The sequence below is a fragment of the Monodon monoceros genome, unplaced genomic scaffold (genome assembly GCF_005190385.1).
Source record: "Monodon monoceros isolate NGI ecotype Baffin Bay Population unplaced genomic scaffold, NGI_Narwhal_1 Super_Scaffold_19, whole genome shotgun sequence".
In the NCBI taxonomy this organism is placed as follows: Eukaryota; Metazoa; Chordata; class Mammalia; order Artiodactyla; family Monodontidae; genus Monodon; species Monodon monoceros.
In genome coordinates, this window is record NW_021703775.1 from 56,199,387 (window position 1) to 56,216,040 (window position 16,654).

General features: G+C 38.8%; 1 protein-coding gene across 4 annotated transcripts in view; it reads left to right on the top strand.

Annotated features, from left to right (window-relative positions):
* Window positions 1–16,654, top strand: part of SLC8A1 (solute carrier family 8 member A1) — a 344,765-nt gene that overhangs the window by 248,879 nt on the left and 79,232 nt on the right. The window contains exons 3-5 of one of the 4 annotated variants that reach the window (XM_029231460.1): window positions 11,849–11,952; window positions 15,235–15,252; window positions 15,353–15,367. In XM_029231460.1, the coding sequence (XP_029087293.1) occupies window positions 11,849–11,952; window positions 15,235–15,252; window positions 15,353–15,367 (137 nt within the window). Of the gene's footprint in view, window positions 1–11,279; window positions 11,317–11,848; window positions 11,953–15,234; window positions 15,253–15,352; window positions 15,368–16,654 lie in introns of those variants that run through there. The other 3 variants (XM_029231463.1, XM_029231461.1, XM_029231462.1) reach the window with 3 other exon arrangements.

Below are 16,654 nucleotides of genomic sequence, written 5' to 3' on the forward strand. Positions count from 1 at the left end.
GTTTCTTTGAAATTCAACAGCAACAATTTCATCTAATTTCAAATTCTTATAAAGGGCAGTGGCAAATTGAGGATTTAACAGAAGTTTCTAAAACTGAACTAAAATGTTTTATGTGTTCAGTTTGTAGAAAAGATACTCAGTGCCCCAATGTACTCCTAACGTTATCCTCAACCTTGAGAAATTTGTTAAAACAACTTTTTCTAGAGAATTTGGCCTTTTTTATTCCCTTTAAGGAATACAGTGAAGATCTCAGATTACAAACAATCCTAACAAATTAAGGAATCAGTTTAAAAGTTGGTGAGAATCCTCCATCATTTTGTTAAAAGGGCCTCTCTCATGGAACTTGCACAATGTCAGTATTATTAAACAATAAGACTAAGATCCATTTTGATGTATTTCAACATGGTGCCCAGTGCTTGATCCACTTTGTTTTTCACTAAATTGACAAATCGTCTCAGCGTGCACATGTAGGTAACAAACCCAGGATCCTTATTAATTTAGCCTTCTTAAGACTGAAGTATATATTAGCTGCAGGGAAATAAAGCAATGGTAAGGTATACATTTTATACATCACAAAATTATGGACATTTTAAAATACATCCATATCATTTTCTCTTAGCGAACTTTACTCTTGTGATTTCCATATTAGCATACCATCATAGGATAAAACCTTTTGGGGAGGGTGTTGGCTTCCAGAGTTCCCAGCATATTACTTATTGGAACAATAACTCCAGGATCTCTGCAGTGTCTCTTTCAAGTGGTCAACCAGCATGTCTTCTAAGGATGGGAAGGTAGCTCTAAAGCTGACAATTGATTGCTAAAAAGAGAGAGATCGAAAAAGAATTACACTTGTTCCTATTTTGCATTTGAACAAATGAATTGGTTGCCATTCAGATTCAAAAGCAAGCAGAGGGAAATAAAATAGAGCAAGGTTCTGCTGGAAAATCCCTACTCCAGTGCTCTGTGACACTGCCCTCTGGTATGCCCCAGAGAACAGGAGGATTTTAGCTGTCCCTGCTCCTTGCTCTGCTTGAAGCAATGATTTCAGTTACCACTTGATAATGCAAAGAGATCAGTGCACGGATGACAAGCCCTCCTGGAGAATTACTTTGATTCAGCTACTTTAGCAACTCTCATCTTCGGAGTCTATTTAAATTAAAGAATAGTACCATCCGGATTTGTCAGGCTCTGCTTCATACCAGGAGCTCCAGGAAAAGTACAACTTCTGTCCCCTTTGTGTATCCAGCTAACGTGGTGAGTGGACACCTGTCAGGGCTGGGACTGGGAAGCTAACTAGTATTCCTCTTTATTTGGATTTGGAAAGTTGTGTTCGTTTCTGGTATACAGCAAAGTGATTCAGTTTTATATATATATATATGTATTCTTTTCCAGATTCTTTTCCATTATAGTGTATTACAAGATATTGAATATAGTTCCCTGTGCTACACAGTAGAACCTTGTTGTTTATCTTATATATAGTAGTTTGAATCTTCTAATCCCAAACTCCTAATTTATACCTCCCCTCTTTTCCCCTTTGGTAACCATAAATTTGTTTTCTATATCTGTGAGTCTGTTTCTGTTTTATAAATAATTTCATTTGTATCATATCTTACATTCCACATATGAGTGATATCACATGATATTTGTCTCTGTCTGACTTACTTCACTTAGTATGATATTCTCCAGGTCCACCCATGTTGTTGCAAATGGCAATATTTCATTCTTTTCTATGGCTGAGTAATATTCCATTGTATATACATCTTCCTTATCCATTCCTCTGTCGATGGACATTTAGGTTGCTACCATGTCTTGGCTATTGTAAATAGTGCTGCGATAAATATTGGGGTGCATGTATCTTTTCGAGATAGAATTTTCTCCAGATATATGCCAGTACTTCTTATGCATTTTGCATCTTTAAGTTTAGAGTTCTGCACCTGGAAAGTCCATTATGTGAGATGTGGTCCCAAGCTACATCTGAGAGTGAATTTGAGGGTATTGCCCATTACTCCATTGAGTATTTTCTGACTTCCACCTCTCACCTGCCAGCTGCCCCTTTGGGTGACTGGGTGAAGGAGCAAGTAAAAACTATAAAGTAAACCACTCCTTTTCAACTAATAACAACTCTTCCTAACATCTTATAGTCCTTTGCAGAATGGTTTTGCATGCATTATATTATTTGACCTTTGCAATCACGTGTGAAGTTTTATTATCCACAGTTGTTGAATGATGACACCCATTATCTGATCATCACGACACTGTGAATATTATAGTCACTGCGAAGTGAGTTTCCTTATCCACATTTGATAGATGATAACACTAAGGTCTAGAAAGATGCCAGAACTGGCCCACATATCTCAGCTAGAAAGTGACAGAGTCAAGATACAAATCCAGGGTAATTTGAGTCCTAGTTTGGTGCCCTGGACAATTCAATGAAGGAAACAGTAGATTTAAGTCATGATCTAGTCCCTCTTCTATGACCATCTTAGAATGGAACCTTGAACACACTCCCAAGTGAAGTCATGCCAAGAGTTCCTCACCAATAATCTGAAAAGGATGTAAAAGTATTATTAGAAATAATATGAAAAGCAGTCTGTTCTTATCCTATTTAAAATGTTAATTGGGGGGGAATTGTTTGGGGTCACTTATGGAAAATGTTGAGAATATATGTGTCGGTCTTCTCTGACTGCCCCTTTCTTTCCCTAATCACCAAGCAACTCACAAAGTCAATTTTTTTTTTTTTTTTTTTGCGGTACGCGGGTCTCTCGCTGTTGTGGCCTCTCCCGTTGCGGAGCACAGGCTCCGGACGCGCAGGCTCAGCGGCCATGGCTCACGGGCCCAGCCGCTCCGCTGCATGTGGGATCTTCCCGGACCAGGGCACGAACCCGTGTCCCCTGCATCGGCAGGCGGACTCTCAACCACTGCGCCACCAGGGAAGCCCACAAAGTCAATTCTTGAAAGGAAAAAAAAAGCTTAAAATGGGCCAGGAATTTAAGCCAAGCGATACAAAGGCAACACATAGCAAGCATATCTTTCCTTGTTGGTAGAGAGAAATCAATGCCGAAAAGAGCACTGGATAATGCCCTAGGTGATGTGAAGAGAACTGTTTGCTTTGCAAGGGCAGCAGGCATAACCCACAATTAGAGTCCTTTCCTTTCCTTTTAAATGAATGCCATGAAGGAAGTGCTACTTCTGATTTTTTCATAAGACTTTATACTCTGGGAAAAAGAAACCTGCCAAGGAAGCCAGGCCTGAGGTAACATCCACCAGAAATGCTTAACCTGTCAAAGCACGACATCAACAGCCCTTGATCCTGAAGGAGGCAGTGAGTGTTCTGCCTGGGGAGAGGGAGGGATTGAGGGGTGGCGGAGCTAGCTGTCACAGCAAGGGCACTTAGCTTTGATGCAAATGGTTTTCACTGTCTCAGGGCCATGCAGCACCCCAGTTTTCTGTTTGGCAGTACTAACAAAATTTGAAACTTCTAACTGAAAATTCACCCCAAACATTCTCACAACCTTTTCTTACCCAAGGAAACGGCTTTTTCTAGACTACGATTTTATCCTGAAGTTTGTTTGTCATTGCTGTTGTGTTTTGTAATAACAGCTTTATTGAGATATAATTCACATACCAGAAATTCACCCATTTAAAATATGCAATTCAGTGGGTTTTATTATAGTCTCAAAATTGTGCAACCATTGCTATAATCGATTTTAGAATATTTTCATCACCCCCAAATGAAATCCCATGCCCATTAGCAGTCACCCCCATTTATTCCCCAATCCCCAGCCCTAGGCAACCACTAATTTACTTCCTGTCTCTACGGATTTGTCTATTCTGGACTTTTCATATAAATAGAATCATACAATGTCTGAACAGTTGTGTCTGGCTTCTTTCACTTTAGCATAATGTTTTCAAGGTTCATCCATGTCAAAGTGCAGGGGAGGAAAAATAATTTTCCCTCTACTCTTTAGAGTTCTTGGCTGAGACCATGTAATAAAAGACAGATTAACAAGGGAAAAACAAACAAGTTTATTAACATGTGTACATGGGAGATACCCAGGGAAAAATGAGTCATTCTCTGAGGTGGCTTAAATGTAAGCTTGAATACTGTCTTAATCGGGCTCGGGCAGAGAGGATATTGGCTTCTTAGGGGAGAGTACATGATTTTCAGGAAAGATGAATGGACCCTTAGAAGAAAAGATGGGAGATATGACAGTTTGTGACAACGTTTGCCTGGTGTCTACTTCTAGTCTCCTCTCCTGTGATAAGAGTCACTTTCCCTGGTTGATGAAATTCTCAGGGAGGGAATTTATGACACTTGAGTTCCTTTTGGAACATCTGTCTTTAGGCAGATGGGAGAAGTTCAGAGACAGCGTCTCCCTGCATTTGCTATTTTTACATACCCCCAGCTCAAAATAATCAATATACCAAAGCAGTATGTTTGGGGGTGACATATTAATGCTACTTTTTAGTAGCCTGTATCAGAATTTCATTCCTTTTTATTGCTGAATAATATTCCATTATGTGGATGTATCACATTTTGATTATCCATTCATCAACTGACAGACATTTAGGTTGTTTCCAACTTTGGGCTATTATTAATAATGCCGCTGTAAACATTCATGTATAAGTTTTTGTGTAGACATATGTTTTTAAATCTCTTGAGTTCACCTAGAAGTGGAATTGCTGGGTCATATGGTAACCTGATTTTTAAACTTCTGAGGAACTGCCAGACTTTTCCAAAGCCTCTATACCATTTAACATTTCCATCAGCAATGTAAGAGAGTTCCAGTTCCTCTACATTCTCTGTATAACACATACTATTATCTGTTTTTCTGATTATAGCTATCTTGGTGGGGGTGAAGTGGCATCTCATTGTGGTTTTGATTTGCATTTCCCTGATGACAAATGATGCTGAGCATCTCATGTACTTATTGGCCGTTGGTTTACTTTCTTTGGAGAAAAGTCTGTTCAGATCCTTTGCGCGTTTTAAGTTGGTTTATTTGTCTTTTTTGAGTAAGAGGAGTTTATCCTGAAGCTTTTAACATCAGGTGTACTGGGGATTCAATGTCAAACTTGCCTTACCTGATGACATCACTCTGTGATCAGAGAAATTGCCAGATATTTTCCCTTCAGATGAGGTCGGTCCCGGGTCACTTCTTTCTTGAGTCTGAATGTGGTGGCTTCCAGGTGGAAAGTTTCCAGTTCCACAGACATGGCCTTTGACTGACATGGCTCAGAGGCTCTCTGAGAGAAAGAATATAAGACATTAATTACTGTCTTCTGTGGCAAATGAAACCCTTAGTTATTCTATTCTCCAAATAGAACCTCTGTTGTCTAAAAACCTAGCACCAGAATTCTTATCTCTCTGAGAAGGAAATCACTCTGCTGCCCAGAGGCTAAAGGTGTTTTCTCATCTATAACTATTAAGTTTGCTTGTGGAGACCAGCATTTCCTGAGAGGAGAAAACGACAACTTTATGTGCTCTCTATAATCCAGAAAAGAATACCAGTGAAGGACAAAGTTAAATGTCTCTCCCATGCTTCAGCCTAGATAACTAATTAGGTCTAAAATTTAGCTTTGACCCTTACTTCCTCACAGTGCTACCTATTCCTTATTTAATACATTCTTCTAAACGTCAGGCCAGACATGCTGATTCTCCATTAGCCAGCTCCCAGCCACATTATTAGAATCCCTTGAAAAACTTTGTAGAACTGTATTCGTGCCGAGGCCCCAAAACCAGAGAGATTCATCTCACTGATCTGGAGTGTGCCGAGCCCAGGCATTTAGAGTTTTCAAAGCTGCACACATGATTCTAATATGCAGACAGTTCCAAAACATAAGCCCAATTACCACCAGCCTCTTCATTTATTATCTGTAATAAAAGAACCCTTTATCCTGTCTAGATCAGCGCTTCTCAAACTTTTGCTTGCATCAGCATCATCTGGGGATCTTGATAAAATGCAGATGCAATTTGGTGGGTCTGGGGTGGGCCCTGAGATTCCGCGTTTCTGACATGCCTCCAGGTGAAGCCAAGGCTGCTGGTCGGTTGCTCGTATTCCTCAGAGTTGGGGAGCCCTCGTGTGTTCATGGTGCTTTTCAGTTAATCCTAACAGGACCTTTATTGCCTCAAGGATTTTACCTTTTCATGACAGCCGTCATCGAATGTAATATGTGCTGCACTCCTTTTAAAAACAGAATTGAAAAATCTATCGTTGCTCATCCAGGTAGTCTTTGTTAACATAAAGATTAAACAATAAACCTGTATATGACTTCAAAATAATGATTCAGATCTTTTAAAGTGGTCATAAAACTACTGCACAGCTGAATGAATAAGGACTGCGTGGGTCACATAATTGAAAGATGTTGGTCTTTGGAGCCAGTTACAGGAGTCTCACTCTGTGACCTTGGAAGTTACTTAACTTCTCTGAGTCATTGTTTCCTCTGAATTGTACAAGTTGTAGAAGTCGCTTCCAGGGCTGCTATGAAGATTGATTGGTGAACTAAAAAATGCAAAATGCCCATCAGTCCATTGACCCCTGAGTACGCCTAAAAAGAGGCTAAATCTTAAAAATAAAATAAATTTTAAAAGAGACATTGTAGCATCTACAGGTGTGAAATCCTCACTAAAATCTTTTTTATTTTATGAGGATTTAGAAAGAGTCTCTTCTTTTTCATCCTCCAACTCTTTTCCTCACTTCTCCCAATATCAAGAGCGGTCTTAGGGAAAAGAAACCACAGAAGGACTAATTGAGGCTGAAATTTGAAGAGACTGATAGGACTTTGGCTTAATAATGAGAGATTAGAATGTATTTTGAAGAGACTTTCTTTTTTAGCTCCCACTAGTAACACCATGTCTTTCTCTTCTTTCTCACAGTTTACCTGAGTCACCACCTGATATAAGAGCTCCTTACTAGAATGTTTAAAGATGTTTGGTTCTTTGAGACCCATCAGATAAGAGAGAGACTTGGAAATAAAGTATAGATGTGGGCTTAGTATCATCAAAGGAAAGGCACTGCAAAAATCGAAAGGAACAACCTGTATTTTTCCACTAAATAAATTGATCTTTCTTAACCAAATGCCTTTTTTTTTCTAGAAGTGGATCCAAAATGTATATCCATAAAAATTTTGGCCATCCTGACAAATTATTTAATGTTATAATGTTATCATGAGATTTGTAACTCGTTGCTAGTTTCTAGGAAACATAATTGTTATAGTATACTCTTCAACTTTAAAGTGATGTAAAAAAGATCAAGTGAGAAATTCTCCTTACCTTCTTCATCATAATTACAGTAGCTGAAAATTGCATGACACAGTTTTCTATCTGTTCCTTATCAGTGTAATAATAGTGCAGGGGTTGTTGTTAGATGAAGGGCTGGGTCTGCCTGACTATTCCAATCTTGTTTTGGTTAACCTGTTAATTTAAAGAAATAACAACACTACTGTATTGCACAGGGAACTATACCCAATATCTTGTAATAACCTATAATGGAAAAGAATCTGAAAAAGAACATGTTTATATATATATGTATATACACACACACATATATATAAGGATCTGAAAAAGAATATATATATATGTATATATGTATAACTGAATCACTTTGCTGTACACTTGAAACTAACACAACATTGTAAATTAACTATACTTCAATTAAAAAAAAAGAAAGAACAACAGCTATCTGACTGCTTCCCATTGGTAAATGGAAACAAAGTACAACACAACATGAATCTGTGTTCTCAGAGAGAGGGAGTCTTTGGGACAGTGCAGAAGCCCTGTGAATGTGGGAATCGGTGTGGCAATGGGGGGCAAACTGGAGGACCTTTAAGATCCCTTCAGTCCTTGAGATATAATTTCCACTGCAGAACTGTGAGGAACAGAGAGGTATACTTCTGCTGATTATCAAGCTAGTGGAACTGGGTTCTTCACCAGATAAACTCCATCTCCTGTAACATCCCCAGTGATGGAAGAAGCAATGACAGTCCCTTTCCTGTATTAGTTAGGCTCTGGAAAGTGAGCAAAAGACATCACAAGGATATGACCCTTTAAAATTTATATAGGTTAATTTCACATTCTCCACCTTTGCTAAGGGGAGGAATAGTTCTGTTCTGAAGCAAAAAGTGAACATTACCAGTCCCTTCTGATTTTTGCCTCTTGATTCAGAGGGCTAATTCATAATGATTGACTTTATCTTGCCTCTTTAAATTGACTGAATTGTCCTTTAATAATCAAGTTTCCTATTAATAGCTTTACTGTGCAAGAGAAGCAAACTCAATATATAATTTAATGGCTCCTCCTGTCAAGGGCACTACTGATTGTATTACTAATGATTTTGAAATAATATGCCATTATGCAAATCCCATTCATTTTAGGCATCTTTGCCAAGTACCTACGGAAGTACTGTTTTCTTTCCCTTCGTAAGTTGAATTTCCAGTGTCATAGTTATCCAGTACTGAAACGTTTTCTAAGGATTATGATCCCAGTGAATAGCAATAGTCTACTGATAAATTTTATGTGCTTATTTTATTATACAAACAAATTGGGTGGGACCCTATATTTCTCACATTCATCAGCTACTCAGAGTGTAGAAAATAAACCTATCATAGCAATAGCAGATTAAATTCACCAAGGATAAGAAACACTATGTTATTTGGGTTTTTCTATTTATTTGTGAATAAGTGGTCATGTTGCCCTTTGGGAATGAAACTGGGAGCCTTTCCTAAACAAATGCTCACCCTATTAGCAAGACTACTACAACCATCTCCACTGTGTTTTCTTTATTTCTACAATCTAATAAAATATGAGACATGAGATAGATTGGAAGTACAAGATGGAAAAAGATAAGTCAAATGCTTTTAAGTAATATATGCAAGAGCATTGAAACATGTACCCTACCATGAAGTGCCTTGGTAATGAATTTGGGGCCACTGGGGCCAGAAGACGATAGCAGGGCCCTTCTAATGCCCACCAATGTTTTCCCACCCATGGTCATATTATGCTGGTGACTTTAGCAGAGATGTACAAGTATAATTTATGATTACAAGGCAGTAAGATGGAAATTAATACCTAAAACACATAAGCTGGATGACAAAAAGGGTAGACGTTTGGCAGGTTTTTGAAGAGTAAATTTGATCTCACTTATAACATCAAATTCAGTTCTGAAATTAAAAACACACGTATCATCATTTCTTACATCTTCTTGTGCTTTCTTTAACATTTTGTGTTTTTTGGATAGTGAGGAATGATCAGATATCCTGGTGTAGTCAGGGCAGGCTGTATATATATATATACAGCCTGCCCTGACTACACCAGGGTACTTATATATATATGTATATATAAAGTAAATGGATGAATTCCAGAAAAATAGTTCTAGAAGTTAGACAGGAACTGTTCACTATACACATGTGGTTGGACTTTTGTCGTACTGTTGGTAGTTTTGTAAATATCTAATTGCTCTTAAAAAATGATTATTGCTTTAGCCATTGACAGCTGCTCATCTGGCCTTTGAGGACAGAGCTGAGATAGAAAGGCACCGTCATGCACTCCAACTCCTTAGTAGTGAGAAATGGGGATGTGAGCGCTATGAGGGATGTTCTTTAGCTGAGGAGCAGCGAGGAGGTTATGAGGCTCCCAAGAATCAGAAGCAATCATTTGATCTCACTTAGCATTAGGGGCTGGGAAATTCAGAGAATTAAAAGCAACTTCTACCTTTACTCTCCTTCATACAAGAAAAGAAGACTGGTGCTCTTTGGCTTGCATAGGTCTACATGAAACTTGAGGGCTTTGATCAATATTGAAAAAAAAAAGGTTATAGACTAATTTCCTTCCAGAAACCTAGAAAATTCCACCAAAACTAAATAATGTCCATGACATTAAGACTGTGTGTCTTTATGAAGTCATTGTTTTAAAACCTTTAGTCAGGGCTTCCCTGGTGGCGCAGTGGTTGAGAGTCCACCTGCCCATGCAGGGGACGCGGGTTCGTGCCCCGGTCGGGGAGGATCCCACCTGCCGCGGAGCGGCTGGGCCCGTGAGCCATGGCCGCTGAGCCTGCGCGTCCGGAGCCTGTGCTCCGCAACGGGAGAGGCCACAAGAGTGAGAGGACCGCGTACCGCAAAAAAAAAAACAAAAAAACCTTTAGTCAGAAATGTTCTTGGCCAATGGTACTGAACAAAAAAAATATTTTCAAGGACAAACAAGTGTTTGGGGGCTCTGAATAAGTTGTAATACATGAAGTGATTAAGCCCTTATTAATTAGAAGGTAACATTAAATTTCTTTTCAGAGTCATCAAGTCTTGTGGGGAGTTGAGATTTGCATAATATTTGCATTTGTCCTACCTACCTGTCAATCACAACCACAGGATAAGGCAAGAAGCTCTAAAGGATGCATTACAGGAAGAATTCTTAATGAAATGCCTTGGTGTATCGGTGGAGTTTGAAAGTAGGGTAGAGTATATTTTGTCAAAGTTGAAGGTCAGCTTTGGGAGGGAAGAAAATAACTAGAACATCATGACTCCCCACCCCCACCTTAGGAGGCTTCCATCTTTAGAAAGACAAACAAAACATGAACAACTTCCCCTTGTGATCTAGGTGGAAAATCTGACTCACCTGAAAAAGAGTTTGAGTCTAGGACATTGGGTGGGGTAAGATAAAAGACTTTTATTTTATTCTGTGATGCTCTTATGCATTTATTATTTTAATAACATTTTATGGTAAAAATGTTATGTTTGGAAATACAGTGAAGCAGAATGAAGGCCCCCAAAAATGACCCTTATGCCTGTTACTCAGATATAACCTCTGTTCATATTTTGATGTGGTTTACTGATTTGTTTCAAAGGGTTGAATTCCAGAGCACGACTCAGACAATCCTGTGGTTAAGGCATTTACTAAATAAATATATTGTTCTTTTCTTATTACTGTGATCTGTGTCTTTCTGCTTCCCATGATGATGATAAACCTAGTAGTATGAATGCTGTATTTTGGCTGAAACAAGTCTGTGGTCCTGGGCAGGGCAGCTGTGCATTGGGTGACCTTTCCACTCTCTCAGACCCATCCCACACCCATTCTGGAAGGACAGTCTCACGGTCCAGAAGTTTCTCAGTTGCCATTTGTCTGGAAGTGCCACTCTTTAACCTTGCTTTCCTCTTCTCTATGTTCCTTCTCTCCTATTTCCTATTCCCCTTGTTCGTCAATTTCTATTCTTCTCTGTTTCAGCAAAACAATATCAGTCAAGGTAATTGATGATGAGGAATATGAGAAAAACAAGACCTTCCTCCTTGAGATTGGCGAGCCCCGCTTGGTGGAGATGAGTGAGAAGAAAGGTGGGGGAACTGCTCCAGGGCTGAGCCCAACAGCTTCTGCTGGCCTGTGCCACCCCTGGATGCCTGCACTCTTCAGAACATGACTTACAATGCACACATCCCTCCACCTATGTAACGGGGCATAGATCTCCTCTGGGGCCACAGGGAGCCCAGCCTGGAGCTCCATCAGCCAGTTTGGGCCACTCTGCACATGGCAGTCTGAGCTACTCATTGTCAGTGCAATGGAGCCTGGGAAAGTTGGTGCTGATGCTTCCTGCACCCACATGAAGCCGACTTTCTGATTTCTCTTCCTAATTTGGGATACCTCCTGACTGCTCATTGAAGCAGGAAGAATTTGTAAAAATGATGGATCGGCAGAGGAAACTTAACGGGGCCAGCTGGGAGTACCTGGATGCCCTTTTACATACTCCTGGAGGTCCATGTGTGGCCAGTTCTCCTTCCATAACATCACAGTAACATGCTGCTTGGTGAACACCTAGCATGAGCGTGTGACTCCAACCATTTGTTTTGCCTTTGTCTTGTGTTCCCACAGGAAGATCATTACCATTAGAATATTTGACCGTGAGGAATATGAGAAAGAGTGCAGTTTCTCCCTTGTGCTTGAGGAACCAAAATGGATAAGAAGAGGAATGAAAGGTGTGAGAGTATACAAAGACATACCAGCGAGAAATTGTACTCTTCTCTCTGTGTCTCCTACTCTCACACTTAACTCTCTCCTCTTCCTCGGCTTCCAAGTACTATACTTCCTCTCCTTTGAAGCTTTAGCCATTTCATTTTCCTGCCCATATTCACAAATGCACCAAACAGTGCCCCTTTTCTTCAGAAAATGCCAGCTCACCTTGATTGATACCAGATTCCAGAAATACTGGAAGAGATTTCTGTAATTCAGAAGGGATGACATAAAAGAATGATTTCTGGGTTTAGTTTTTCACTATTCGGGAATCATTCTAAAATTTGATTCCAGCTATTAAATATCCCCTAAAATGTTAGTGATGGAGACTACTTAATGCCTATTAGTCATGGTAGATGGGTCTAATGGCAACTAATAGGAAATTTCAGAAGAATTCAATAATTAGTCTAATTTAGAGAAGCCAGTTTTAAAAAAAAAAAAACTTAGAACAAAGATCCTTAAAGAGTAGTGGCATCAATATCCTAGTGTTCATTTTGGCAAAATATTTTTCATATCATCAGATATGATATTTAAAAGAGACCATATGTATGAAACCATGGTCATATCAATTTTCTTTAGTAGGAAGGATATGGTAGTTCAGTAAGAACTTAGCCCTTACTTAAGGCCGCTCCTGCCTTATGCTTCAAAATCTTTTGATTCTTGTAGAATTGACACATTTCTAACATATAGAATCTTTTTCTAAAAATAAAAAATAAACAGCAGTATCCTTATAATTAGATTTTTGTGTTTATATTTTTAGAAACTATTTGAAGAAAGAAGCCATATTTTTTGCTGTCTTTGATTTTATATCTATTTTATATGACCTATATTTGAGAAGGAAAGACAGGAATTTTATATCAGCTTTAAAAATAGTTTTTTTATTCTGAATTATTCCGAGGGAGTCCCATAATTACCCTCTAATAGTGGTCATTTTATTTTGTTTGTTTGTTTTTGTTTTTTGCGGTACGCGGGCCTCTCACTGCTGTGGCCTCTCCCGTTGCGGAGCACAGGCTCCGGAAGCGCAGGCTCAGCGGCCATGGCTCACGGGCCCAGCCGCTCTGCGGCATGTGGGATCCTCCCGGACCGGGGCACGAACCCGTGACCCCTGCATCAGCAGGTGGACTCCCAACCACTGCACCACCAGGGAAGCCCTAGTGGTCATTTTAAAAGCAATGGTATACACTTAATTATATATATATAAAATGAGCATAGTACCTATTAATAGCGCTTATTAATTGCATTTAAACCATTGATGAAGGCAGTATAGATGATTAGGTGACCACTTTGCAAGAAATGTAAACTTTTACATGTAAAGAAAAAAAGTCAAATACAAAGGACTAATTCCTATACAGACCCAACATTTGGGGGAATTTAACTAATCCCACTTTTGTAAGAACTCACTGGCCTCAGAGTCCATCAGAAAACAAACAAAAACAAAGTTGTCCTGACTTAATCATGTTCAAAAAGGTAACAGGAGCCTTTGGAATGATGGAGAAAAGAGCACTGGGGACCCATTTTAATGCAGCCTATTTAATATGCTCCACAGACAGCAGGCGGAAGAAAAAGACACTAGAAAACTGTGCCGATTTCTTACAAAGATGGGATCAAAAATGCCTCATTAACATACAGGAAAAAGCACTTACTTCTGAATGCATTCCTCCAAAGGACTGCCTTTTATCTCAAGGAAGAGCATCTTGAATACAGCTCTTTCAATTGTCATTTTGGTAAAATATGCCTTCATATAAAAGCAAATTAAAATTCCTTGATAGCACTATTTGCTTTTGACACCCAACAAGTGGATCTGTGTCACCATAAATAAAATTACTAACTTGTTTTATAAAGCATCCTCTAATGCCACTACCAGTAGAGAGAAAACTGGTCCTGAAAAGGTAATTGTAACTTTCCCATCTACAACTCTAGAAGTAATTTATTTGATACATTTAGTCAGGTAGCTTTCACCAGGATAAAGTGCTACAGCTATAGTCTGGGTTTAAAGCACAAAACCTGAAAGACAAATTATGTATGTCAGGCCCCACACCCCACCTCCGCTGCCCCAGGCCTTCTGTCCCTGTCTTGTCAGTTTCTGTGGAATTATGTGTCCACAAGAAGCTACCTGGTTGTCCGATTATACCGTGCAGGTCATAGATAAGGACACACAAATAAGCAGTCGTTCCTGGGACGCAGATTTTGAGGATTTAAAAAACATAAGCATTCCCTGATGACCAAAATATCATGCAAATAGAGCCTCCAGCGAGAGAACTTCATCTTGGGCCAAAGTCTCCTTATGGGCGGGGCGGCCAAAATGGAATTTCCTAAGATGTTTTCTCTGTTTCCATTGAAAGGTACAATCCCTGAGATCCTGGATGCTTTAAGACTTCCATATGTTGAATTCACTGACTGCCAGGCACTTATTTCAAGAGGAAGGCTCACTCAAATAAGGTTTAGGATTAACTTCATAAAATATTTCTACTATATTTGGCAAACTAGATGTATAGACTGTGTGTAAACATACGGCAGAAATGTTTTCTTAAATGTCAAGAAATAATATATAAAGTGAATTGTTTATATATATAGAATCAGTCACACACGTTTGCAGAAATCAGTTCTGGGATCATCTGGAAATACTCCCAATGCCACATTAACTTGCCGTGCACCAATTTTTTAGTAGCAGCTCCCTACCACTGTGATCAGATCTGCCTGGATTTCTTTCTGCTGATATTCCTCTTACTTTCATTATTCATCTGGTCTCTTATTCTGTGTTTGTCTTTGTCTGTTTCCTTCACAGCCCTGTTATTGAATGAGCTTGGTAAGCATTTCATTTCTTGCATTTCCTTTCCATTTTTCTAGGTTATTTTCCATTTCTGTCAGGTGCTACAGTAGCTTTCTGACTTATTTTTTATTTCTGCTGATTTATTAGCAAGATTGTTGTTTAGAGCCATTGGCCTCATAATTTTGTGAAGGTTGGATAGTTTACATTCCGCTTTGGGTTCAGTATGACCTTTTACAAAATCAGTGCTTTCTTAGGTATGCACAAGAATTAAATTTGTGCACTAAAGCTCATAGTCTTAAAAGAATGATTAGCGATTAAGTCATGAATGGATGTTTTCATATTTTTCTTAATTGTATATACAATTTGGCAAGTTTTTGTACTTTGGATGGGCTGTCAGGCGGTCTGACGTCACTGGTATTTGTTATTTAGAGTGTAAATTAAATGAATTGTAACATTTCTTTCTTTTTTTCTTTTTTAGGTGGCTTCACAATAACAGGTATGAATTTTTTAAGTCTAATGAACCAAATTTTATTTTGTACCGTGAGTTGTTTACATTTTTAAAAATTATTTCTCATTTTTATTTCCTTTTAATGAAGGAAAATACCTGTATGGTAAGACAATTTTTTAATGTTCTTCATTTTCCCCCAAATACCCTTAATTATCAAACAAAAACCACATCTTATGTACCCTGCATTAACACTTAGCTATGGCACACGGTGTGCTTTTGCTGATTTTACACATTTAACATTTTACACATTAACAAGGTGTGTGTTGTGTTTACTTATAAGCAAATTTGTGTGGAGAACCTGAAATTGGTCATATTTTGACACTGATCAATTTACAGATGTTCACATAGCACTGATGATGTGAGTGTACCTTGCTAGATGCTCCAGAGAGTACCAGAATAAATAAAACGATTGCTAGTCTCAAGGAAACATAGGAGTTGACATACAAGCCCACTCCATGGCCCAAGCTCAGGGTCCTAATCATAGATAATGCCCTATTGGGAGAAGATAAAGCATGCCTTCCCCTCATCCCACCACACCAATCTGCGAAGTTTAGCATTCTTAACATGGTAATAAGTACTATGTCTGCCACTTGCAGTGGATTACAAAGTGCTCTGTAAAAACTCAAAACGTCAGTCAAAAAGTTTAAAACCCTTAATTTCATAATGGTACCCAGCCGCTGTTGATTGCATTTTTTAGCCAGCACAACTCTAAAGCTATTTCCTTACATAGAGAAGAAAGATATTTCCTTACAGCATCCTCTCTTTTGACCCTAAATATTTTCTCACCCTTTCAGAATCATCTATATAGATTTAGAGAGGGAGATACATATCAAATGGTAGGCCTGATTTGTCTGAAGCTGCAGGTTGAAGATGTCCCTAAAGGCCATCCTAATGGCCGTGGCATTTTCCAATATAATTATGCAGATATCTATATTCTAATTATTTTTTTCTGAAACCAGATAGCTAAACAAAATATTTAGAAAGGAAATATTTTCAAACATTCTAAGTTTGAAAATGTTATGGTGTGGGGTGGCGTTAACTTAAACCGCCATCAGTGTAATCTCATGATCAAGAAGTTTCAACATGATTCCGTCCAAAGTGGAACTTTCTGAACGCGTCCAATTTCACATGGGCTATTACCCTCCACTTCTTCTCTCCAGACACAGCATTTAAAGACAAAATGATTCATAGACTCTCGGAGACATAGAAATTGAAAAGGATAAAAACGTTAAATAGAACAAGTGCTCATAGAGGATTTCTTAAACCTGATTCACCTGACACTCTCCTAGGTCAAGTCTTCCAAATTCTGCACTGCCAAATATGCTGTTTTTGAATCCGAGTGAAGGAATTTACATTTACTTTTAAAACTTTAATCTTCCTTTTTTCATCC